This window comes from Magnolia sinica, chromosome 17 (assembly GCF_029962835.1).
Source record: "Magnolia sinica isolate HGM2019 chromosome 17, MsV1, whole genome shotgun sequence".
Lineage (NCBI taxonomy): Eukaryota > Viridiplantae > Streptophyta > Magnoliopsida > Magnoliales > Magnoliaceae > Magnolia > Magnolia sinica.
In genome coordinates this window covers 49,936,746-49,964,026 of record NC_080589.1, presented here as the reverse complement: position 1 = coordinate 49,964,026, position 27,281 = coordinate 49,936,746, and the positions used below count along the sequence as shown (strand labels likewise).

Below are 27,281 nucleotides of genomic sequence, written 5' to 3'. Positions count from 1 at the left end.
ATTTTTAGGTCAAGCTTGAGCTTGGGCTTTCTACAGCATTAGGTTCATTTTGAGCTTGGGTTAAGGCCAGGCCTTAAGCCCCACCAATAATTGCCAATCCTAAAAATCTTCCTTATTGTTTATAATTGAATTGAATTAGCCCTCAAACAACATAGATAGAAAAAACAAAGACAAGAAGATGTTCATTTTTTAATCTATATAGACAATGTATCAAAGCCGTGCACATCACTCCATTAGACTCCAGTGTACATGTAATTGTATGTCAATGCTTCTATATTGCGACCATCATCATCTATATGGAGGCAAGTAGGAAGCGATGCCTACTAAATGTATAGGATACATTTTGAATTTTTTTATTGTTGGAAATAATGGGGCTACAAGTAACAATGAGTAGAAGGACAAAAGAGTGAACGGTTTGGATCTCGTTAACGAGCTTCAGGGGGGACCGACAATTGTGTGGCTTGTAAAGTCTCCCCATACCCACGGTGTATTAGACTGAAAAATGGAAATTTGTGTTTGGCTCTGGTCCTCAGTCTCCCCATTTCTCTTCCCTCAGTTCAGATCCCATTTTACCATTACAGAGAGAGAGATAAAGAAGGAAGATTGCGGGCGTTTGACACTTCTCTAGCGAGCGTCTTCTCAAGCGTTCGGTTATCAAGTAGGTAAGGATCAAAACCTCTGTCAGCCCATTGATTTGACTCTCAACAGCATTGTAAACATTTGGTATCAGAGCAAGGTTTTCCATCACCGACCATGGCTGCTGCTGCCACTGGTTGAAGAACATAAGCCCCCTTTTTAATGGGCCTGCTTGGTGCATTTTTTCACAGTCTCCTATCAGACCACTCCTGCCGAATCGATGGCCCTCAGATGGTGGAGATGGTGATGAACAGTTTAATCCATCATCACAGTGCCGTTGCCGAATCAGGCCCCCATCTCAGTATCTATTACTGAATCCTCGTTCGAGCATCTCCTACCTTTTTCCACTCCGTCCCGAAGAGTAACTAGGACCAATTCAGTCACATTTTCGGGGTCCATATGTATTCCTCTTTTATGTTTTATGATTCTTGTCTTCACAGTTTTAACTTGTAATTCTTTATGTAAATCGGTCAGTCCATGCATATGTTGGGTTAGACTCGTGCTGGGCTTGGGCTTGGGCTTGGGCTTGGGCTTGGGCCAGGGTCAGGGTCAGGTCTATCTTGAGTCCAGCCCATTGCCAACCTTGGAATGCACGAGTTGAACCGAGTCGAGCTTGGCACTACTCGACTCGGCTCGGCCACTAGCTGACCCTAGCTCGAACTCGGCTCGGTTCGGTCAGTAGCTCGAGCTAGTTTGAGCCGAGTTCGAGCCTGTGCAGCATTTTCTCAAACACATGAAGTTCACCTTCAATTTCTCACTGTTTGCAAAACAGCAACAACAATTTACAGGTATTTCATCAAACACTCAGTAGGCAGCATCAAAATCAAGATCTAAGGGTAGTTTTATCATGTAATGTTTGTTTTTTTGTTAGTTAATTTTTTTTCATATCCATACCTTCCTCGCCACCGGCCGATCCCACAGAGAATGTATCCACCCGAAACAATACTTCGTTGAGTCATTTCATCAAACACTTGGTTAACAACATCAATACCAAAATAAACGAGTCGTCGAACTGGTTCGATCAGAGTTCGATTTGAGTTGAGGTTTGATCCAAGTCGATTTGAGCTCGGCCAAGCTCGAACTCGGCTCGAAATTTTTTTGAGCTCCAAAAATCAGCTCGACTCGTCTTGAACTCAGTTTCGAACCAAGTTGATTCGAGCTTTTTCGAGTTGAGTTGAGCGAGTTAACCGGGCTAACTCGTTTCGTGTACAACACTACTTGGAAATGACCAAAATGTAAGCATCTTCCTCATTATTCATAATTGAAGCAACTCTTTGTATGCAGTGGTGTTTCGTTCATTTTAAGCTTTAAAGTAGTATAATTGCATTTAAGGACATTGGTAAATATAATAAATTATGCCTCCTTTTGATCATTTGAACGGTGGTAAATAAGGTAAGTTGTAAATGATTTACAGGTAAATAATTTACAACTTGCATTTGGATGCCCTGAAATGCTTTTAAATCATTTACTAGTTGTAAATGATTTACCACCTTTTCTCCCTTTTCATTTGCTAGCAAATGATTAACCAGCAACAAGCCTCCAATGGCTCTTTTTTCTAAAGGCCGGGAGATACGCATCTCCCTCTGTCCATTATGCCTGTGAACCAACAACAACAAATCTTGGTATGGGCCCACTTCTATGGCTAACCTACTACTTGGTTTTATGTGAGGATCAACCCCAAGATTTCCACTCTTATATGCCATTTTAATGATTCTAATGAATTTCTTCTCTAAACTATCTCAGGTGTGAATACACAATTACAGGATATAAACCATTTACAAGCTATCCAAACATTGTAAATGATTTACAAGTAAATCATTTACAACTTAAAGGCAAATAGAGATGCTGTAAATCATTTACAGCCTGTAAATGATTTACTGATTTACAACTCAAACCATTTACCACCATCTAAACGACCCCTTACAGTTTCAGTTAAGAAACTCGGATAAAAAATGATGTGAACTCTGTATTGCAGAAAAGGCTGAGCTTTGTGATGATGCTATTGTAAACTTTCTTTCTGCATACAAAACTTTCTTCTGCCTTGAAGAAGAAAGATCCTTGCCAGACTAGCTCATGAAACTCAATAGCTTGGACAGAGCAAAGACAATAACAATTTCCTTTTCACTTTATGCAGACAAGGCATCAAATGCGTGCAAATCACTCTTACGGACTCCAATATACAGGTAATTGCATATTAATGCTTCTAATATGCGACCATCTTCTATACAGTAGCAAGTAAGAAGGGATGCAAACCATGTAACAAGGAGACTACATTTCATCTTATCCTCTTGATTTCAGAAAACCATGACCAAGGAATCAGTTGTTATTGCCGGTGAACGATTGAGACTTGTTGTTCTCATGCACACACTATCACAAGCAAGTGAATGTCAGAAAGATGTTATGAATTTACCATTGGAAGCATCTAAACAGGAACCCATAATTTGGCCAGCTTAATTTGAATTACATGTATGCAATTTTTAACTAATTTCTAACTGTCTGTGCATCTTCCACTACTCTGCCAGAGTGTCAATTTTTTCTTGAAGCTAAGTCCACGATTATATGAAAATTGTAAATATTGAGGTTTGAATTCCTTATTATTTCAAAATAGGGAACTTCCCCATTTGGAACTTAGTTTGTATAGTTGGGTCCATGATTGGTATATCCTAGACATTGGCTAGAGTAGAGCAACTGTGGGTGTCAGTCCACATCTGCAAACTAAGCTCTGCACAGGAAAGTTCCTTGTTCGGAATGAATAGGGAACTAACTCGGCCTCCTCTATATTATATTTCTATAAATTACCAATGTGTCAACGAAAAGTTTATTTGGTATGAAAAAGTATACTGTTTCTACATCATACGTAGTTCTCCAAATTCCCACTTACATTCTTAACAATAACGTGCGTCTGCAAAAGTTATAATTTCTAAACGAAACTATTCTTCAAATTATCTATCATCCAGGCTGATTCAGTTGCGTGCAATGAGTTTTCAGATGAGTATGGCACCTTTTTGGCCATTTTTATTTTGTGCAAATCGGCTATTCTTGTTTGTTGAAGAAAATATCGTACTAAATATTATATGTTATGAATTTACTGATCTAAACATACTATGAACTTGGTCTAGTCTTGCATTATCCATATTGTAAATGTTTCCATCGACTTGTTTGTTTATCTGCATTATGACAACAAAGAATCTGTGCCCCATATTATACTGATGTCTTGTTGAATTCAGTGGTCATGTTCATTACACTTCTATGTCAGATTGGTGTAGACCTGCTCAGGAATGATGCACTTGCATAATTTGTTTTAAGAACTAATCACATGCAGACAAATATACCACAACTGAAGGTACTGTATGATCTTTCCTTCCAAAATGCCAGTTGTGTAGGACATCAAAATGATAGGCCCCACCATGAGGATTATGCTTATAGAAAACCCGGGCTGATTCACTCACTAGATTGGCCACACCTTAATGTCAAGTCAGATTGTCTGTTTTCGATTGATTACAGTGGTATGTCCACCTGATGCATGAAAAGGACAGATTTTTGTTCCAACTTTCAAGCGATCTTCCTGGTGGGTCCTATTGCATTCACAATGTTGATGCCACATAAGTGGTATGTTTGTGGCAAAGATGGTACGGTGCCACATGTTGTGGTGAAAGTGCAAACGTGGGAAATAATTCTTTCATTTTGTTTTCTGCTGCAGGTCTCCTCAGAGATATTTTCTCCCTAATTCACAAGATCTTAGAGGTACTTCCCATCTGAATTTATGGCATATATGCAAGTTGGTTTTCATCATGTGCTTCTAAAAGAGTTGTCTTATCATATGGATTTCAGACCAGGGTATCAGTTGTTATTGCTGGTGAATTCTTGAGACTACTGGTTTTCCTGAACACAATGTCACACGCAAGTGAATGTCAGGAAGATGTTATGGGCATGCTTGGTCAGTGGAATTGAATGGTATTGAATTGTATTAGATGGGATTAACATTATTATTGCACAGTAATTGCATGTCAGGAAATATCACGGTATTGTAGCGATCCAATCCCATATTCGGGATAAAAATTTTGCTAGGGGAAAACATCGGATTAAGCAAAATCGTGTTTGGTGGACCATTGAATTGTAATCAACGGACCAAATTCACAATGGATGTCGTTCAATCGTACACTTATATAATCAAAGTGTCACGTGTAAACGATGTTTATGGATGGACGGCATGGATAAACGCATGCATCAATGTAGGGCCCACATGTATAGTGGATTTCAAAATCCACAGAAATCCTGCATGGGACCAAATACAATTCTAGGGGACTAAATGCAATTCCATCCCACCTAATCCCAATCTTTCCCATCCTCTCCAAATGCTGGATGGAATTGCATGGGACCAAATGCAATTCTATCCCACCTAATCCCATCTAATACCCTGCGCCAAATGCCCCCTATGGGTCTCCACTCATGGCTTGGTGGTAGATAGTGTGTTTCAACTTTGAGGTTATGGGTTTGAGAACCCATGTGGTGTGTGTGGGTATAAGAGTGTGTATTTGACCACTAAAAAAATAAAAACAAAGGGGAGTTATTTGATGCTCAGGCAGTGTAGGACACTTTGATAGGTAGTCACCCATGCGCAACATAAATTTTACTCAAATTAAACTGACTAATCTGCCAAAACTGTTGCCAAGTCAGTCCACAAATAAGATCTCTTGAACAATCCTAACTTCTGGTTTGTGGATGCATGTTTGTTGAAACAGGACCATTGAACATTTTTCATTTTTTACTGCCGAATCTGATAGTCACAGATAATAAATAATCATGTTCATGGTACATCTAAACAGGGACCTATAATTTGTACAGCTTAATTTAAATTACTTTTATTCTACGTATTCAATTTTAGACTAATTTCTAAGTGCCTGTGTGTCATTCATCACACTGCCAGTCCAGCTTTTCTCGAAGCTAAATCCACAAGGAGATGAAATTGTAAATGTTGAGGTCGAGTTCCCTATTCTTTCCAAATAGGAAACATTTAGAACTTAGTAGATTCGAGTCCTATATTTGATTTATCCAAGCCATTTGGTCTTACAGAATATCCTCACAATTGGTCAACTCAAAAACCTTCCCGTTGTTGACATGCAAATACATGGTTTAAAAGAAATTCATGAATAAACCCACATTTAATGGAGGAAAGACCAAAAATTTGATGGCTAATCTTCCAATTTAGGAGATTTTGGGGATATGGTCCACCCATGATGGGGGCCATCAGATCGATGGCTTGGGTGGACTAACCATGGGCACCACATCTCCAAACTAGGCTCTAAACATGATTGTTCCCTCTTTAGAATCAATAGGGATCTCGGTCTCCTCTGTGAAAGACTTAACAGTCTTTTACCACAGCATACATAGTTCACCAAATTCCCACATACATTCTCATCAATAAAGTGCCTCTGCAGAATTATTTTCAAGTTATTAAAGGAAACTATTCTTCAAATTATCAATCATCTAGGCTGATTCAGTCACTTGCAATGAATTTTCATGAGTATGAGACCTTGTTGGGCCATTGTTGTTTGCGCAAATCTTGTACTCCTGGCTGTTGAAGTGAATATGATATTAAATCTTATATATTATGAATTTGCCGATATAAACATAATATTATCTTGGTTTTACTCATGCATTATCCATTTTGTAAATGTTTTCATCCACTGGCTTGTTTATGTGTATTATGATAATTTAGAGACAATGACCCATATTCCACTGATGTCTTGTTGAATTCAGTGGTGTTGTTAATTACACGTTGAGAACTGATCATGCACAGTCAATGATACCACAACTTGTGGTACCGTACGATATTTTCTGTCAGCATGCCACTTGTGTACGACATGAAAATGGTAGGCCCTGCCCTGAGGATTGTCAATGATACCACACCTTAATTTCGAGTCAGATTGTCAGTTGTCCATTGATTTGTGGTATGGCCTAGCTGATGCAGACAACCTGATTTTTGTTCATACTGATCTTCCTGGTGGGTCCTACTATTTTCATAGTATTGATGCCTACACAAGTGGTATGTTGGTGGAAAAGATCATATGGTTCGACAAGTTGTGGCACCTTGCTTGCATGTGACCAGCTTCTCAATTTGTTTTCGTTTTCAGGATGAGAAAAGCTTCAGTGGTTTGGGAGCATGTGATAATCCACTTTATACACGGGCACCCATGTACCTTAAATTAATTGTCCAAATCATGGATCCCATTTTAGATTGTTGTAACAAAAAATTTACACTGAGTGGATGATACTAACTGCCTGATTCGTGGACATCTCGTTGAGAGAACAGAAAATATTCAATTGTTCGAATTAAACAAATTGAAGTCCATTAAGTAGAGTCAGGATCATTTTGATTAATCCAATTTTAGGGAATTTCCATTTACAGTGGGGAACGCTGTTTGGATGGTTTGAGTTTTGAACTAAGGCACAAATATCGGTATCCTACTATGGCTCTCATAATCTATGAGTGTATCAAGAAACTCCTTTTTCATGATTCATCCCACACATATCTACTGTATCTAATTTGATTAGGGAGAAAAAATATTTTAACATTCTTGGATGGTACTTTTCAGGATATCATTTGAGATTAATGCTACTCAGGGCGAAAATGCAACTCAGGTGAAATCCACATGTTCATCTCCATTTCCAATCATTAAGATACCATTGCAGATGGACAAAGAGCCTCAAGATAATGTTTTAGAACCGGTGACAACTCATCCCAACACTGTTAGCATGGAAAAAGGAGGAGGAGGAGGAGGAGAAGAAGATGATGATGATGATTGGGATGCATTTCAGTCTTTTCCTGCTAATAATGCATGTACTACTGCTCATCTAGAATTAGTCAGAACGGAAGTTGTGCTTGCTTCAAATGACGATTCTCCCATCTTGCAGAAACCAACCGCCAAAGCAAAAATGACTTTGAGGAGAGTTCAGATTTTGAACTGCACGAGGATGGTGGACAGGAGAATGATGCGCGGAATCCAGAGGGTTGTGAAGAGAATGTATTAACAAGACAAGGCAACGGAAATGATCTCCAAGAGTTCTTTAGTCCACAACCTCTCAAAAATGCCAAATTGCCAAACAACATCAACCCTATTTGTGGGAATGAGGGTCCAGTGATCAGAACCAATGGTGATGGAAATGACGAAGACCTCTCCGATCTTCGATCGGTTGAGGATGTTGCAGAATTGAGTCCTTTCCATTATTTGCCAGTGGGTGAACAGACTGATGAGAAGCTGAGGTAATGGAATTGATCTCCAGGAATCCTAGAATTCAGTGGATTGAGGATGCTGAAGAGTTGAACAAAGAAAGGCATTTAGAGAGTGGCAGCGAGAGGATGATGGGGACACAAGATGATGAGAATAGTAAATCAAGAGATTTCTAATCCACAGCCAGCTGAAGGTGTGGAAGATACAAGTGACGGACAGCAGCTGGGTGGTGATTGACAAGAAACAATAATCTCCCAATCGCCTTCTGATGCTCAACCTCCCTAGGGCACCAAAATGACCATACATAAAAATGGTGATCAAGAGATTTCTGATCTAAAACCGAAGCAAATAAATACAAACCGAAGTAAATAAAGTACTAGCTGGATTGAAATTCTGCACATCGAAGTGGTGAAAAGCTCTTTCAACATAACTCTTTTGAGTTATGTATACTTTCCTGCTTTTTTGCTCCTAATATAGTCATTCGAAGAATATGATTAATGACTCCTAAATTTTTCATATTGAATTTATGAACCAAACAAGCTTTTACACAACAATATTTTTACTAAGATGTACAACCATAATTTGATTAATACTCAATCATAGGAGAATGAAGTTACTTGTACTATATCGACGAACATAGGCACAATTATCTGTCTCACATTTTGGAAATCTCAAATCAACAATGAATGATTTAAACTACTCGTATTATCCCCTTTGTGCCTATTTTAATCTGAAAGCTTTCTTGAAAAATTTTAGGGGGACGGTTGGAAATATTTTATAGGAGTTTTTTTTTTTTTTTTTTTCCTATAAAAAAGCTTTCTTGGAAAATATTTTCCACCATAAGGTGAACTCACAATTAAAGAAAATGTCATTTTCTTGAAAAAAAATTTCCACCCAAATACTTTCCGAGCACTTAAACTGGCCCTTTTTTAAAGAATAATTCAAAGAAGTTTTAAAAAAAGTTCCCAGTCTTTTCATTGTTTGTTTTTCTAAGCCCCAAACAAGCCATAAAAATATACCTACTTCATAACTAATAATTTTATTAAAGGACTTCTAAAGAAGGAGAAGATGGTTGCAATAAGCCCAATTGAAGTTCTTTGGAATGCCTCCTTTTCTAATGGGAAAAAAAAAAAAAAAAATCCTCTTTTTCAAAGGTGAGGAAGCTTATTCAATTTATGTAATTTTTGGATATATCCAAGCAACATTAGGCTCTCTTAATGATAGTCACAGCGCTATTAACATCAGGGTTAGATGTAAAGAAAGGCATGGGTTGCTCATTACGCCCCTATAGACTGGCGTATATTCATAGAAACGTTGCATTGAGCTACAATACCGCCATCTTAGTCACATTTCTAGAGTGTGGATTCATCATTCTTTTTAAAAAAAATTATTTTCTTCTTCTTTCTTTTTTTTTCTTTTCTCTTTTAACTAAAGAAGCCAAAACTTACCATCTCTTTATTCTTTGGATTTGGGAAAAGCTTCACCTAAATCGCATTTAGCCATTTATCCTTCTTCTTCAATCTATTAGAAATCTGGCCGTTTCTTGGAAAGATAGAAAATCATGAGTACTATTATGGAGATGTGGAAGGGTGTTCAGAGCAACCCTAATCACAATCATCATTTGGATACGCATCTCACACCAATATCAAGAAACTCTTAAGTAGGATGGCGAGGATTGAATCTCATAGGAGGAGATCCTACTCGCATGGAGCTTTGCATCCACCAGACAGGGAAAGGGGACAACTAGCGGTCAGGGAATCCGATCGGCAATGGACGGAGGTGAGGAGAAAGAAGGTGGATCCAATGAAATCGGCAGGAGAAATAAGGCCAACTGTGAGGAATGATTTCACCATCGTTGTAGGCAATCTCCCTTTCGACTGTTCTATCAATGACATGTCCCAGATTTTTTGTAGATATGGGAGGGTGCTAGATATCTTCATCCCCTCATTCCCAGGTACAAACAGATCCCATGGATATGCCTTTGTTAGATACCGTTACCAAGACGATGTCAGGGCAGCTAAAGGAGTTCTGGACGGAAAGAAAATAGACGGGAGGCGAGCGGTGGTTAGGGATGCAAGCAAAAGTTTCAAACTCCCCCGAAACTAGTGCTTCATAAATCACAGGAAATCCAACATCGGCCCTCTATTACACAACTACCTGGGCCAAAGAAACCTTATCTGCAAGCAATACAGGGTTCTTCATGTCCTGTTACATCCCTAAATCAATCCGATGATTCGTTCTCGTCTGTTGCGGATGAAGCGGCGGTGGAAGAAAAGAGGAAAGCTCTACAGAACGCGCTTGTGGGCTATGTAGCGAGCAACCACGTATCTATCCTAATTCTGATTCAGAAAATCAGGGATTCTAGATTTGCAGAGCTTCCTGATTCTGCTTAAATCCAGGAAAGAATTCATTGATTTCCTATCCGATAAAGCTCTCCATATAGCTTTGGATCTGGTGAAGGTTGAAGAGTGGCACCTGAACAGAGGACTGGGAAGTGAAGGAGGCTGGATTAGACTATATGGCATACCAATGCATGCTTGGTTCTAATCGGTGATCATCGATCTTGGCCAACACTTCGGGGAAGTGGTACAAATTGATACAAGTACTAAATTTGGCCTATTCCAAATGTTTGCTAGAATAAAAATTAAATTGAAGCCTGGAAGAGATATGTTTAAAGTCATCAATGTCCAAGTTGGTGAATCTTCATACCCATTCTATGTGGTCATGGAGAATCCAGTGATGATGGTTGACAGACATGGCTGGTCGACAGAACGATACCCCAAAGTTAAATTTCAACAAAACAATGGGTAGAATCCTCCTTTTACCAGGAAAAAAACCTAAATGTGAATGGCCCAACACATGTTCGATGAAATTCCCATCAAGGAAACAGCAATCTAGGAGGTGAAGCAGAGGATAGGGCTGTAAATGGATGTTCTGCTTGCAATAATGCCACTACCACATTGTCTGTTCAAGAGCTCCCACAAGAGTTAGTCCCAACTCATATAGAACCTCTTCTACACACTCCTCTCCCACCTCCTACGAGCCACTCAATCAACGATTGTCAACATTGCATCTAAAAGAGGCATGGATAGACTTCACTCTCTTTCGAAAGGAGCGAGGCCAAGAAAGGAATGTGACAGTACTAATCCAGACCCAACATTAAGAATGCCCGATCCAGGAGGAACGACTATCTGCAGCAAGTCCCCTCAAGCAGAGGTGGAGGATATGCAGCTAGACCCATTCCAGAACCATACAAAGGAGAATGAGGAGTTGCAGCTCGCGCCAATCCGGAACTATGCAGAGGAGAGTGAGTAGCTGTAGATTGAGCCAGTCCAGAACCATGCAAAGAAGACTCACATGCTGCAGATCCACCCAGTCATTTATCTAGCAGCAGAAAGAGAAGAGATGCGGATCAGCCCACTTCAGAATTAGTCTCACAGACACAGTTCAGAATCAGGTAGCAGGGAGGATGTGCAGGTGGAGACGGTCTACGTTCAAGCTGTAGAAAGGGAGGAAGAGCAGATCGACCCTTCTCAGTTTCTTGTAGACCTGTCACCTTACTTCATAGAAATGGGTATAGAATTCGTAAATGACAGGCAGATGATCCATCTGTCGAACCAGGTGCCAACTAAAAGACTGAAGGCAAAGAAAGGATGCCAGCAACTGAACCAAGGACAGGAATCACCCACCCAAGCAGGAACAAACCAAGAATCTAAGCAAGGAAACAATACCAGGAGATCAGCAAGATTAAAGGAAGCAGCTATAGAATGCCAGAGAAGTAAAAGCAGAAGATTCCACTACAGGGCTATGAACACGGGATGTTTGTCTGATGGATAACATCTTAGTTTGGAATGCTCGTGGGGTGGGGAATGCACGCACCATCAAGTCGATCGAGAGGAACATCAAAAATCACAGGACGTCGTTAGTAGCTATTCTAGAGCCAATGATCATTGACTTTAAGAGGATTCAGATGGGCCTCAAAATGGGGTTTACTTATTCTTTCTTCAATGCAGGTTCAGAAGGAAAGATTTGGGTATTTCACTCATCTTCAAACTCTGTTGAAATCATCAAAGAGTTAAACCAGATGATCACTTTCAAGATCCTTATGCAGGGTTGTGCGAACAAACTCCTAATCACGATAGTTTATGTTAAATACTCATTAATCCGTTGAAGGAAACTTATCTAGTAGACATAGCCAATGGTACACCAGGCCCTTGGATTGTCTGTGGGGATTTCAATGCTATCACGAACCATAATCGTTTGATTCTGATTTCCAGTACGAATACGAATCGTGAAAGCGTGGCCTATCAATCCTTTAGACCTTCGGGATTTGAAGCTAGAGGTGTTAGAAAAGTTACCACAGGGATAACTGGCTTGTGGTAGCCAAGCGTTCATAGCGACGTTGCTTTTTGATCCTTCGATGTCGGCTCTTCCTATCATTGTGAAGTAGATTTCACCAAGTGTTGGATTGTAGAGAGAATAGGCAGGAACAACCTAACAACCACAAGTACGAATGATTTCGTCGAAGCAATCAACAAAGCAGGGTTGATCGATGCAGGCTATTGTGGTAGCAACTTCACGTGGTGTAATAATCAGATAGGAAGAAACCGAAAGTGGGCCAGACTGGACAGGGCCCTAATGTAGGGGCATTTTCACAGTGGGCTCGAGTGGGATCACCTGTTAGATGTAGAGGCACACTTGGGGTGGGTGACCCATGCGATTTGGGGCCCACGGGGGAGGTCTCATGTTCAAGACTCCTTACCAGGGGTGATTAATGAGCATTTCACACCGGGCTCGAGTGGGGTAGCTCGTGGGATGCGGGGACACACTCGGGGTGGGCGGCCCATGTGATTTGGGGCCCACAAAGGGGGTTCGGCCGAGGTCCTAATCCATGAGATATGGGGCCTGGGCTATGAGATAAATGGATTAATTCGCCATACTCTAACAGTTCGAGCTTTTAGAGCAAGTGGTTAATTGTCCTGCATCAAATTGGTATCAGAGCGGAAGGTCTCGTATTCGAGACTCCTCACCGGGGGTGATTCATGCAGGGGCATTTTCACACTGGGCTCGAGTGGGATCGCCTGTTGGATGTAGGGGCACACTTAGGGTGGGTGACCCATGTGATTTGGGGCCCACGAAGGGGGTTCGGCCGAGGTCCTAACTCATGAGATATGGGGCTTGGGCTATGAGATAAAGGGATTAATTCACCATACTCTAATAGTTCTAGCTTTTAGAGCAAGTGGTTAATTGTTCTGCATCAGGCCCTCTGCTCGGTGGAATGGATTCACATGTTCCCAACCTTCCAAGTCCACCACCTTCCGATAATCAACTTAGACCATTCTCCACTTCAACTAACCTTCCCCCAGCCCCCATCCTCGATCCCACGCCCCTTTAGGTTCCAACAGATGTGGACGTTGCATGAGGGATTTAAAGAAACTGTTTCAGCCGCCTGGAAGTCAGAAACCAACAGCAACCCAATGATATCCCTGCTCAGCAAAATGAAGAACACCAAGTTAGCTCTGAAAGCCTGGAACAAGCACAGTTTTGGCAACATCTTCAATCTCATTAAGCAAGCAGAAGCAAAAGTCGGTGATCTAGAAGACCAATGCTCAGCAGCCTCGAACATCCAGAATGTCGACAATTTAACTGAAGCCAAAAGAGAACTAATTCGCCTAGAAAGCATGGAAGAAGTTTTCTGGAAACAAAGATCCCGTAATAAGTGGCTCAGGGAAGGCGATAGAAATATGAAGTTCTTTCACACAACAGCAAATGAGATAGCAAAGAGGTCCTTCATCTCTGCCATAAAACTTCCGGATGGCTCCTGCTGCCAAAATTAGATGGAGATAAAAGCTGAAGCAATTTCCTTCTTCACCAACTTGTTCAAGAAGGAAGAAACATCAGATCCTGCTGACATTCTTCGCCACATTCCTCAACTAGTTTCAGCGGACAATAATGTGGCCCTCCTCTTAGAATCGACCCTGGAAGAGGTGAAGAGCGCAGTCTTAGGCATGCCTGCCGATGGGGCTCCGGGTCCAAACGGTCTGCCTGGTGCCTTCTTTGCTACCTGTTGGGATATTGGGGGGCATGATCTGTTAAATGCTACTATTTATCTGTTCAAGGGAGGTAAAATTCCAAGAGCTTTCTTATCCACCCTCATCTGCCTCATCCCCAAAACCCAGTCTACAAAAAAATTCTCTAAATTTCGTCCAATTAGTTTATATTACTGTGTGTATAAGGTTTTTTCTAAGATCATTGCAGCTAGGTTGAACGCTATACTCCCAAAGCTGATCTCGAAAGAACAAGTAGCATTCGTCCAAGGCAGATCAATCTCCAATGCCATCGCTCTAGCGCAAGAAATGCTACAAGACATAAACAAGAAAGTGAGAGGCGGAAACATCATTCTAAAGCTAGACCTCGAAAAAGCTTACGATAGGGTAGACTGGAACTTTCTCCAATTAGTGCTCCTCTGATTTGGGTTCAGCCAACAGTGGGTTGTGATGGCGGAAAATTGCTGGACAGGAGCTTGGTTTTCGGTTCTAATAAATGGTGAGGCCTGCGGTTTCTTCAAATCAGAAAGGGGCCTGCGTCAGGGAGATCCGATATCCCCCAGTCTATTCATCCTGATGATGGATGCTCTCAGCAGAAGCAACAATATGCACATGTAGAAAGGGGCTTCTGTATACCTTATAAGACTTACACTACAGGCCAGATCATTACCCGCCTCCTGTTTGCAGATGATGCCATCGTATTCACTAACGGAAGCATTAAATTTCTGAAGGAAGTGCTAAAAATCCTCAACAATTTTGGTGCAGTGTCAGGCTTGAGGATAAACAAAGGCAAAAGTAACCTACTCACCCCATCTAACATGGCTGAAAGTTGTTGCAGAAGCATAGAAACACTGACAGGGATAACTAGGGCCTCTGCAAACCTAACTTATTTAGGGGTTCCCCTGATAAGAGGTAGACCAAATAAAGCCCATTTTCAACCCATGCTTGACAAAATCCTGCATAGAATTGCTGGGTGGAAAGGTCGCTTCCTAAACCAAGCTGGTAGAGCAGTTCTTATCAAACATCTGTTGAGTAGCGTTCCGGTTCACACGTTAGCAGTGACGGAAGTGCCTAAAGGGACTCTAAAGGAAGTTGAGAAAGGGATGGCGGATTTTTTCTGGGGTTTGACCGAAGTTAAGAAAAATCAGCACTGGATTAGATGGAAAACAATAACAGCCCCGAAAGAAGGAGGTGGTCTGGGAATCAAATCCCTCAAGGACATGATGAAAGCTTTCAGAATTAAAATGGCATGGACGGCCATCAATGACTACAGAAACAACATATGGGCCACTTTTATGAGAGCAAAATATAGGGTAGAAGCTCACTTCATAGGCCAGCCTAACAGAATGAATGCCTCTGGGTGCTGGAAAGAAATCCTAAACTGGACCAATCTGGTGGAAGGCAAGTCACGGCTGATGATGGGTGATGGTAATAGCAACCTCTGGACCACAAATTGGACGGGTCTTGGTCCCCTCAAAGACTGCCTCTTAGGCCAGATGACCCAAAACCTGCTCCATAGGAAAAGTAATGACGTCTTAGGAAGGGATGGATTCCTCTCGAGTTCGCCTCTTGCCAATCTGATCCTGCCAAATGTCCAAAGGCACATACAGGATGAGGGAATTAGAACCACAACAGGAGAGGACAGCGGAACCATCAGGTAATTTCACGATTAGATCAGCTTGGAAGATGATACGCATGGTATCTGCGTCTAGATAGTGGGCGAAATGGGTTTGGTATAGCAGACTGCCTCCGAAAATCTCCATTTTCTCTTGGAAAATTATTAATGCAACAATCCCGGTGGACATCAGCGTCAAAAGAAGGGGAGCAATTCTCGCCTTCTGCTGTTCTTGCTGCGAAGACACAGATAACTGCCAAGAGGAATCCCTCGATCATCTATTCTCAAACGGTCAGTTTGCTTCTTGCATTTGGCAGCGATTCTCCATTCTGCTCTCAGTCTCTTTCCTTGGAGCTTAGCTAAAGGGAACTCAACCATTGGAATTCTCCGAGGAATAGCCCCTGAGCTAATTTTCTGGGAAATCTGGAATGCTAGAAACAGGAAACGGTTCGACCATCTCCACATGAACGTGATCCAATCCATAACCAAAATTCAGAGATGGTTCTCTGTTATCATGTCATCCTTCACGTTCCCATCGAGCAACACTGTCAGCAACATCGACGTGTTGCATGGTTTGGGCATTCAACCAATCCAGCGCATAGCCAAACCCACGTGCATTATCAAGTGGAAGAGACCAAAAACAGGTTGGGTGAAATTGAATGTAGAGGTGAGTTGGTTTTTGCATTCGTCAGAGGTTATGACATCAGAACGAATTTCCAGGCAGAAGTAAAAGCAATGTTGGACGGTCTCGAACTCTATTTGACAAAAGGGCTAAGCGCAATTGAGGTTGAAAGTGACTCTGAGGTAGCTTTGTGTATCTCTTCTAACAGTAATCCTAGCCCGTGGAACACCATCCACTGGAAGAGGATGATTGATTCTTTCCAGGGGAAAGCCACCATCTCTTTTTAGCATGTCATGAGGGAGGCTAACGGAGTGGCTAATGGGCTGGCTCGCTTGGGCAGTGAAAACCAGTTGGATAAGGATTTGGACCAGCTCCAGGACCTCTCACTAAAGATCAGAGGGGAAGCTTTTCTAGACAGAGCAGGCCTAGGCACAGTTAGAGAACCTTAATGAGGATACTCTAGTTTTCTTTCATGCGATAGGCTGCCCCCGCCATCTTTTTGAATTGGAGGCGTAGCCCGAATTTTGTATGTCACCTGTAAAGCATCTCTGTTTTATCAATGAAATCTGTTAATTTTGAAAAGAAAAAAAAAAATCTATTAGAAATCTTATCAATGGTTACATGTGTCATGTTCCTAACATGCAAAGCAGGTTTTATTTCCCAGCGCTTGTTTGACATATTTGGGAGGGAGAATATAACCGCATTTTCAATTCTAAATCTCTCTAAAAGAAAGCCGTTCTTAGACCATATCATTAATGTTTTGAAATCTTGAGTCATTTTTGTTTTCAAGCACTTATTGGTGCCAATTCCACAAGCTCGCTCTTTGCTGCCTGGGATATCCCCACATTGCATAATAGAGCAAGTCTTCCTGTGCTTCAAAACAATGATCAAAGATATCCCGACCCTTGGTGGATAATATCTTCTGTCAAAATAAATGATATAAGAATTGGGCTCATGTTCTATCCTCTCTCCTCAAGAGCCATCTACGGAGTTATCTTAGAGGTTGACATGCATAGGCTACGAGATGGAAGTCTAGAAACCCTTTTTGTTGGCATCTCTAAATTAAATATTATCTATATTTTAATGTTCTTATTGAAGTTTATAATAAGGAGGTGTGAGATTTCTACTTCAAACTCTTCTTCATGTACAATGAGTCTTGTTATGGGTGAAAATGAACCAAGTGAGACAACCTGTATGAGAGAGAATGCAAAGTATAGAAGAGGCAGAGAACTCGGTCCTCGCCGCCAAGACGACCTGTATGAAGAAGAACACAAAGCGTGGAAGAGAAAGTCAGCCCACTTCTTCCATGAGAGAGAACAAGAAGCATGGAGATGAGCTCGGTCCATGCTTCTGAACACAACCTCTACGAACAACTCGAGTCCCGACCACTGGAAGGGACCTCAACCTCAGTTGTCTCGCCATTGTAACTGGTGGACAACCTTTGAAAACCGACTTGACCTCGACCGAAGATCATGACCATAATCAATGATTCTATACTCGAACGGCAGGACCCCGATCAGCCCGACCTCGACGTTAGCCTCGGTCATCGAAGACCGACCATGGACTTCATGCACCCCGCCTGTGAGGTCGGACTCAGTCATCAATGCCTAGCCCATTGGAGGCTAACCACTTCGAGATATTGTTGTTGAGGTAAGGTTTCCTCGGGATCCTCACCAAAGATCTCGGGAGGATAAAGATGACATGTTTGGGAGGAGATTCATTCTATAATACACACCTACCAAGTAGGGAAGTCACCATCTACATAATTGGTACCAAAATGCTATAAATAAGGGCCTTATTGACGCAGGGGAGGACGTGAGGTCGAGCACTGTCTTCCTCAAGAGGATAACTATTCCGAATCCACGGAACTTCTCTGGACTCCTCACAGAGACTTCTCGAATCCACGAGGAAAGAAAGCAGAAAATAGAAATAAATTCTAATAAATTCGAAATTGATTGATGATTAATTGATAATTCCCTAATGTATCTCCTTACACCATTAATATAGGAAAAAAATTAAACTAAAATTCGTAATTACCAAAAATAGCAAAATTCTAACTCTAATAAAAATCTTAATTCTAATAAAACTCTTCTAAGGCCTAATTTCTAAAAATAAAAATTGCAAATAAACTTTCTCTAGAAGAGTCCTAGTATAACTAAAAGTTATTTCTAAAAGGAAAGAAAATCTAAAGCTCTAAAAATACTTAAAAAATCGGAATTACTAAAAATAGTAAAATTTTCCTAAAAATTCGTTTTTGAGCTGAAAGTGCGCCTTTTTTGACGAAACGGACAGATGCGACCCACTTTGTGGGTCGGTTCACCTCAGATGGCCCATTTCAGTAAAGATTGATAGGTTGTGCGCCCCGTAATGATACCCGGATCAAAAGTTATAGTCAATTCACGGTCCATCTTCTTTTGGCTCAACCATGCTAGGAACATGTCTGTGACAGGTTCTACATCAGACCCCTCCACTTGAAAAAAACTCGTCCTCGAGTTACGCAAGAGACTTGGCACATGAGTCTGAGATAACTTTTGACGACGATGTTCATTAGACTTTTTTTTGTACTTGGCATTAAGCTTTTGAGCCGATACGATACATATACTCATGCTTTCCTTGACTTGACTAATATCGATTAATTCCTTCACATCTGTCTTCAAGATTTCATATTTTTTCTGATAATGTGGGCAATTAGGCGGACTTGCCCCTGCGATGGGATCAACGTAATTTTGCATATCTCGTATGAGAGGTAATTTATTAGGGAGTTCATCGAGCACAACCCCTTTGAACTCCTGCGATATTGGTTCCAAATCCTTTAGGATATTCACAGGCTCCACATATTTTTTCTCTTCAACTACTGCATATATGTCTCCCGTTTCCTCAGATTGTTTAACAAAGGCCTGTTCAGTCATGAGAGATTGTCCCTCCACTTTAGAAGTCTTGAGTTGGCTCACCGTTTCCATAGGGGTCACATGTTTTCCACTGATGAATCCTGTGGTTTGTTGCAACTCCGTTTTGACTTGGTCACCTCTCGCCGACAAATAATAGGATTTCTCTGCATAACCCTTTAATGATTGGTTATCTTACCAATAATTTTGATTTTGTTGGAATAATACCTGATCGTAATTGGTAGGGAAGAATCGCATGCACAATAACTTCTTCATCCGCGACCACATGCGGATTGGCGCCTTCATCCGTCTCATTCGCTCGAGTTAAAGTTGCTCCCACCAATCTGAAGCTCTGCCCGTCAACTTGTAGGCCACGAGTTTAACTTTCTTTTCTTCCATTATGTTCATGTAGTCGAAGAAACGTTCGACTTTAAGCAACCAATCGAGGAAGTCCTTGAAGTAGAGTTGACCATTAAAACTAGGAAGATCGACTTTCATCTTGAATTCTTGGTCCATCCGATCCATCTGATCAATGGCTCGTCTAGGATGCTGTAAAATCATGTCGCTAGATCTCACTTTATCAGGAGTGATCCTGTGGTTCACTGATAGCGTCGCCCTATGATCAATATGATTACGAATTCTAGCAATTGTTGATGGTGGATCACCACCATGAACACGGAGTTGCCCTAGGGCCTCCGCCAAACGATCCGCCATGCGATCGATAGAAGCCTGCAGCCCTTGCATAGCTTGCCGATTCTCTCGCCGTGCTGCTTCGAAAGCTGCCGCCGTTAAAGGTAAATTCCCTGGAGCACCGCCCATGGGATTGTTGCCCGACCCGTCGTTAGAAGCCATCAATCTGAGGAGAAACTTCGCTTTGATACCAAACTGACGCAGGGGAGGACGTGAGGTCGAGCACCGTCTTCCTCAAGAGGATAACTATTCCGAATCCACGGAACTTCTCTGGACTCCTCACAGAGACTTCTCGAATCCACGAGGAAAGAAAGCAGAAAATAGAAATAAATTCTAATAAATTCGAAATTGATTGATGATTAATTGATAATTCCCTAATGTATCTCCTTACACCATTAATATAGGAAAAAAATTAAACTAAAATTCGTAATTACCAAAAATAGCAAAATTCTAACTCTAATAAAAATCCTAATTCTAATAAAACTCTTCTAAGGCCTAATTTCTAAAAATAAAAATTGCAAATAAACTTTCTCTAGAAGAGTCCTAGCATAACTAAAAGTTATTTCTAAAAGGAAAGAAAATCTAAAGCTCTAAAAATACTTAAAAAATCGGAATTACTAAAAATAGTAAAATTTTCCTAAAAATTCGTTTTTGAGCTGAAAGCGCGCCTTTTTTGACGAAACGGACAGATGCGACCCACTTTGTGGGTCGGTTCACCTCAGATGGCCCATTTCAGTAAAGATTGATAGGTTGTGTGCCCCGTAATGATACCCGGATCAAAAGTTATAGTCAATTCACGGTCCATCTTCTTTTGGCTCAACCATGCTAGGAACATGTCTGTGACAGGTTCTACATCACTTATCTACGATGAAAGGTACGTACAAAAAAAAATCCTAAGCTCTATTAGACCCAGTGTGCTTGTTCTAACTTTCACATCGGAGGGTCCCCTGCGGTAGCCACGGTCCCCATTGTGGTGTGGTTTTCAGGTATACAGCAATCTAGAAGGGACGACCGGATTTCCGGATCAACAAGTCTATTAGCTAGTGTACTCTTATATCTCTCCTCTTGGATTATTAGAAAATGCTAGAAAGCACTTATTTTAAGATTGTCTAGGACTCCTTTTGGTGCTACTTTTCGATTATTTCTTACTAACAAGTTAACTTTTTATTTGATTTTCTTTTCTTTAATTTCTTCCAAGGCCCGGGATGTGGGTTCTCCTTCCCTAGCCCAGGGCTTAGGCTCTTTTCCTTTTCTTTTTCTTTTTTTTCTTTTTTTTTTTTTTCTAGCCTAGGGTGTGAGTGCTTGTTTCAAGCCCAATATGTGGGCTTTTTTGTTTCCTTTGCTTCCCCCCCACCACCCGTCTTTTTTTTCTTTTTTTTTTTTTGGGTTTAATTAGGTCTTAGCCCTTGGTAATAAAAGAGTCTTTTCTTGCCTGCCTTCTGAAAAATAAAAAATAAAAAATTAGACCATCTCTCTTAGTTAAATAAACTCATTCTTTTACTTTTCTTAATACATTAGTATATATAAGGAAAATGATTTTAATGCCTAGAAGGTAGATTTTTTTTTTATTTGGCTTGAAACCCTTCAGTTAGAAGATAATCATCACACAAGAAAACATCTTAATCATCACACAAGAAAACATCTTTATTCTTTCAAATACTTTATTACATATAGATTTCGATCACCAACACTAAAATAATGCTACATTTTTTTATAAACATCGATTCTACACACTTAATTATGCACATATCATAACAAGAAAAACACCTTCTCACTCCATGATTTTCATACAATAAACACTCATATTAATAATGTTCATGCCACCACATGCCCACAAACTTGGTGATTTTCATCCACCCAACTATACCTTCAGATCCATCAGTTGACGTAATGTAACTGCATGGAATGACTGGAGAGAGAAAGAAGGTCCTCCAATAGATAGCTCCTGAGCCACATGTCGCATGGTTGGCCGAGAGTCTGGATCTGGCCGAATGCATGCAAGAGCCTTGGATACCACAAATAAGACTTCATGTGCAACATCAGCCATCGGATTTGAGAGACGTTGGTCCAACATATCTTTTAGCAGTGTATCTTGTCTACTACTTGACGATGACAAAGAGGAGATGAGCTCCCCAGGATGACTTCCCATCATCACTTCAAGTGCGACAACACCAAAGCTATATACGTCGCATTTTTCAGTCACCCTCATTGTATATGCAAGCTCTACAAGAAGGAATATAATCAGTCATGCTCTTTTCTCTTTGTTAATCATCAATAGCTAAACTCCTAATCATATATCAAAACTCATCTGAGTTTCTTAAGTTAGGTTTCATATCTTGTAGGTTTTTGTGCTTGCTAACCCTAAGGCATCTCAACAAAGATGTATTTGGAAGATTTGGGAGGTGAATAAGATGGGCCAGGCCTTTCGGATGATCTTCCTAGGAAAGTCGGGATGGTCAACTCACCAGGCATGCCACATATATGCATTAATTAAGCGCGTACTGTTGGTTTTTTTCTCTCTGAACTATCTATTGTTTTCATGTGGTGGCGGCATGCCCGATAAGCTGACCAGTATAATCATAGTGTCGGGTCATCTGCATGGTTGAGCCGACCATTATGTATGTCTCAAATGTCCCAAATGCATGAGAAGTTGGCATGTATGAACCAGACTGTAATGGTGCGCGAATAGGCATCATTGAAGCTACACATTTCATCGGCAAGGATTGGGTGATAATGGCATTGTTTCACATAATTAAAATGAATTTAGCATAATTACTTGTATCAATATTCTGACAAAATCAAGTGGTTACATTCAACCCATTGTGAATGAACATCTGAACAATTGGAAATGCCATTTTAACAATTTGCATGGACTAAAAGCATTAAAAAAGAAAAAAAAAATTAAAAGAATTGACTATTGATAGTTTCAACGGTGGTAAGCTAGTGACCAACTTTTTCTGTTGTGGGACTCAATCGTGTATTCAATCTGTTATATTTTTTTACTCGTGCCCTAAAATAAGATGGTGAAATGGTGGACGGTTTGGATTTGCGACAAACATCATAAAAGTGGGCCCCACAAAGATTTAACAGATCATGATAACCACTGACACCTTGCCTAGGTGTAACATTTTATTGGACTTGAATTGTTGTAACCTAGAGCACAACACCTTAGTTATGAACGTGTTTGCATGATAGAAGATGGTTGTCGTGATTATGGTTCCTACCATGTTCTTTGCAAGAAATCTGAGCCACCTACCATTTCCCTTATATGATTTCAGGGCTTAGGCTGAGAAATGATTTAGATGCAAATCTCAGTTGGGAAAAATGACAAATAAAGGTATATATTGAACATATGTCATTGGGCTAAAGAAATTTTAGATCAGGTATAAAAATTCAGTGGTTGCATTCAGCCCACTGGGAATAACTTTCTGAACAGTTGGAAATATCGTTTCAACAGTTTGGATGGCTTAAAAAGATGAACCATTAATAATTTCAATGGTAATAAACTACCAACCTACCTTTTCCGGTGATGGGACCTAATTATGCATTAGAACTGCTTGATTTTGGGCCCATGGCCTAAAATAAGATGGTGAAAATAGTGGACTTTTTCCTACCGTGCAATTTACCTATGCTTTGGATTTGAGACAAGTATCATTGCGGGGTCCACAACATAGTTCAATATTAGTATGAAATATATTGGTTATAATCATTGAGTTTGTTTGAAAACAGGGAAAAACGATTTTTTTTTTTTTTTTTTTTTTCAATGAGATAATGACTTGTTGATTAGCCATCCTTTAGTTAAAGTCAAACCAGATGGCTTTCCGACCTTATTTTGAAATAGTATGTGGGTTTTGGAAAGAGTCTAAAGGCAAACTCTTTTTTGACAATAGCTGAAAGGATATGCAGGCGTACGTCATAACCTCTAATTTTTAACTAAATAAATTGAAGGATTGGAATAATATCCCTAGTATGTTTCTTTGCAAGGCCTGTTACAATAGTCGGATTAGAAAATCTTAGTGGAAAAAGAGAGCAATTTCATATACTATTTTTCTCATATTCCAGTTGCCTTATATTGCCACATTCTTCAACAGTATGCTAATATATGCAGAAACTTTATCATATATAAGTGCCAACAAAAGATAAAAAAAGCTGAAGAAAAATAAAAACCACAATTACTCATAAAACTTTTAAAGCATGGAGATCGTACTAGCAACTAACTTGGAGCGATGTATCCGCAAGTGCCTGCGAGTGTAGTCCAATTTGAGGAATCGGGTATCAGTAATCGTGCAGTTCCAAAGTCAGAGATACTAGCCACAAATTCTGAATTCAACATAACATTGTTGCTTGATAGGTCTCGATGGACAATCGGCAGGTTACAATCATGGTGCATGTAAGATAAAGCATGTGCCACACCTTTGATAACCTTCACCCTCAAAGTCCAGTCCAACTGTGCAGCTCCTTTATCGTTGCTTAGGATACTTGTCAAGCTTCCCCTTTCCATGTACTCGTAGACTAGAAATGAGAATTGAGCATGGGAACAGAAACCATAAAGTTTCACAATGTTGCGATGGCGGATTTCTGTTAATGTCTTTATCTCATTCCTAAAACTTCTTTGATCAGATTGATTACCATCTTCAAGTGGGTGAAGTTTCTTCACAGCTACTACCTGGCCCGCTGATAGATTTGCTTTGTAAACTTTCTCATACCCTCCAGTTCCAATGCAGTATTTGTCATCAAAATCCTCTGTTGCCTCCACAATGTCTTCAAACGTGGAAATCCCATCATAATTCCATGTTGAAAATGTAATTCCTCTGCTCATTTCAAGAACCCCTTTCTCTATTATTCTTCTTCTTTGATAATAAATGGAATAAATTATGCCGATGATTGCAAATAAAAGAAATAATACTGAGAAGAGAAGAATAATGAGGATCACAACTTTGTGGTCTTTCCTTGCATCACCATGACTTATTAAAGAGGTGTTGCAAGGTTGTAAACCTTGCACTTCACCACATAAGCCTTTGTTTTTTATGAATGCCTCTGCCGGAGCCTTCCGAAAGGCTTTGCTGCTAGGAAGAGGACCTTCCAAAGCATTGTATGAAAAATCAATGGATTGCAAGTTGAACATCTCTTCAAAAGAATGTGGAATGGAGCCTGTCAGCATGTTATGGGAGACGTTTAACTTTTCCAGCCTAATCAATTTTGCAAGTTGTGGTGATATCTGTCCATTGAAGGAGTTATGACTTAGATCTAGTAAGATCTGTAGGTATTCTAGGTTACCAATCTGAAAAGGAATGCTTCCATTTAAAACATTTTCGCTCAACTTCAGATATTGGAGTTTGGAGCAATCCCCTAATTGAGGTGGTATTGGACCACTTAGGTGATTCATTGACAGATCCAAAATCTCCAAATTGGATAGATTTCCAATCTCTTGTGGTAACTGACCAGAAAGTTGGTTATCATTTAAAGTCAAGTTGAACAAAAAAGTCAGCCTCCCAAATTCCTTTGGAATCTCTCCTACTAAATGGTTTGAAGAAAGATCAAGCACTCTTAGCTGCCCCAACTGCCCAATCTCAGGAGGAATTCTACCTGTGATATTGTTCCCGGAGAGTTGTAGCTTTGTTAAGTTTTGGCATTCTCCCCAGTTTGGTGAGAGTTCACCAAACAGCATGTTGTTGCTGACGTCCATGTATGTGAGATGTGGGTATACACCAAAGGCTTCTGATACATTTGCGGTGAGTCGATTTCCATTGAGTAGAAGTCTTGTTAAGCTAGTGCAGTTTCTGAAGCTTCTTGGGATCTCACCACTGAAATAGTTGTTTGGCACAGTGAATTTTTCAAGAGATCCACCATGACATAACTGAGGTAAGTAGCCAGAAAAGTTGTTGTCACCCAAGTAGAGTTCCGAAAGATTTGTCATGTTTGTCATTTCTTGAGGCAAGGAACCAGATAATTCACAGTAAATAAGGGACAAAAAAGTAAGCTTGGTCAACTTTCCAAAAGTAGGAGGGATAGAACCTGTTAGAGGGTTCATGGACATGTCAAGCTCTTTGAGATTAACCAGATTCCCTATTTCTGGTGGAATAGAACCAGAGAACTGATTTTTGAACAGATAAAGAACAGTGAGCATGGACAAGTTTCCTAAAGTGGAAGGGATAGAACCTGTCAGAAGGTTACTGGATAGCTCGAGATCCGTGAGATTAACCAGATTCCCTACTTCAGGTGGAATTGAACCAGAAACTTGGTTGTCGTAGAGATACAAAATTGTAAGGTTTCTCAAATTACCTAAAGCAGGAGGGATCTGACCAGTCAGATTGTTTTGGAACAATGTCAACTCAACCAGAGCTTGTAGATTTCCGATTTGTGAAGGAATGGGGCCAGAGATTCGATTTTGGTCCAGGTACAAGATGGAAAGCTTTGTCAGATTTCCTAAAGTGGAAGGGATGGAACCATTTAGATGGTTAATGGACAAGTCAAGCTCATTCAAATTCATAATATTCCCTATTTGCAGAGGTATTGATCCAATTATTTCATTTGCAGACAGATTCAGGGACGTGAGTTTGTAAAGAGGTTCAAGATGGGCTGGAATGGTTCCGATGAGTGTGTTATCGCTGAGATCAAGATGGAGGAGGTTTGGAAATGATGGGAAACTCAAGTTATCGAGTTTACCTTGCAAACCTACACTCGGTAGGCTTATCCTTGTTACACTTCCAAGGATGTTGCATGAGATCCCAGTCCAGTTGCATGGAGAGATTATGTTGGTGGTAGAATTAGCAGAAGGAAGAGACCATGAATGGAGAGCTTGTGCTGCGAAGAGGCTGGCTTTCCATTTCATGAGAGCCTCTACTTCTGAGAGTGCGGATGATGGCGCTGCTGTTGCAAATGATATTGCTTGGAAAGAAAGAAAGGGTAGCAAAAAGAGTAGAAATGCAAAGGGGAGAGATTTGTGTATGGCCATGGTTGCTGTTGCTTATGGTATGCTACCAACTTACGATGGATGGGTATTTATAGGAGAAGGTTGATGCCATGCTACAAAGAAGGTTTCCTGTTGCACATGAGCACGTGAGTATCCACATGCGCGCATGCGATTCAAACGGAATCGGATTGCCTGTTGCACACGACCTGGCCTCTGTGGGTCCCATTGTCATGTTGGTGTTTCATCCGCACCATCCATATAACACGAGAGAAAATCATACATATTCAATGCTCAAGTGGACCACACCACATAAAACAGTGGGAATTGAATGCACACCGTTGAAATCTTCTTGATTGTGGTCTGTTACGAACTTACCACTTATATTTTTAACGGTAGGCGTTCAATCCCCACTGTTTCTTATGGTGTGGTCCACCAGAGATTTGGATCCGCCTAATGTTTGAGCTCATGCCCTAAAATGACTTGAAAAAAATAAATGGATGTTATGGATAAAACACATACACCATGACATGATGGGTCCACGGAGCTTTGAAACCAGGTACGTGGCTGGTGTTGGGGTCGTAGCCAAACCACGTCTGCAGATTTGTTCAAACGACCTGATTTTTGGATTACTATTTATTTCA

At 40.6% G+C, this 27,281-nt stretch overlaps 1 protein-coding gene across 5 annotated transcripts in view; it reads right to left on the bottom strand.

The window, feature by feature from the left end:
• Nucleotides 1-26,689, bottom strand: part of LOC131230854 (probable leucine-rich repeat receptor-like protein kinase At1g35710) — an 83,512-nt gene extending 56,823 nt beyond the window's left edge. Inside the window, exons 1-3 of one of the 5 annotated variants that reach the window (XM_058226874.1) lie at nt 26,010-26,689; nt 23,946-25,865; nt 21,488-21,950 (exon numbers count right to left, since the gene is read on the bottom strand). In XM_058226874.1, coding sequence (XP_058082857.1) covers nt 21,589-21,950; nt 23,946-25,865; nt 26,010-26,682 — 2,955 coding nt within the window. In that variant the 5' untranslated portion in view covers nt 26,683-26,689 and the 3' untranslated portion in view covers nt 21,488-21,588. Of the gene's footprint in view, nt 1-21,487; nt 21,951-23,945 lie in introns of those variants that run through there. The other 4 variants (XM_058226875.1, XM_058226876.1, XM_058226872.1 and 1 more) reach the window with 4 other exon arrangements.
• Between the last annotated feature and the right edge of the window lie 592 nt (nt 26,690-27,281).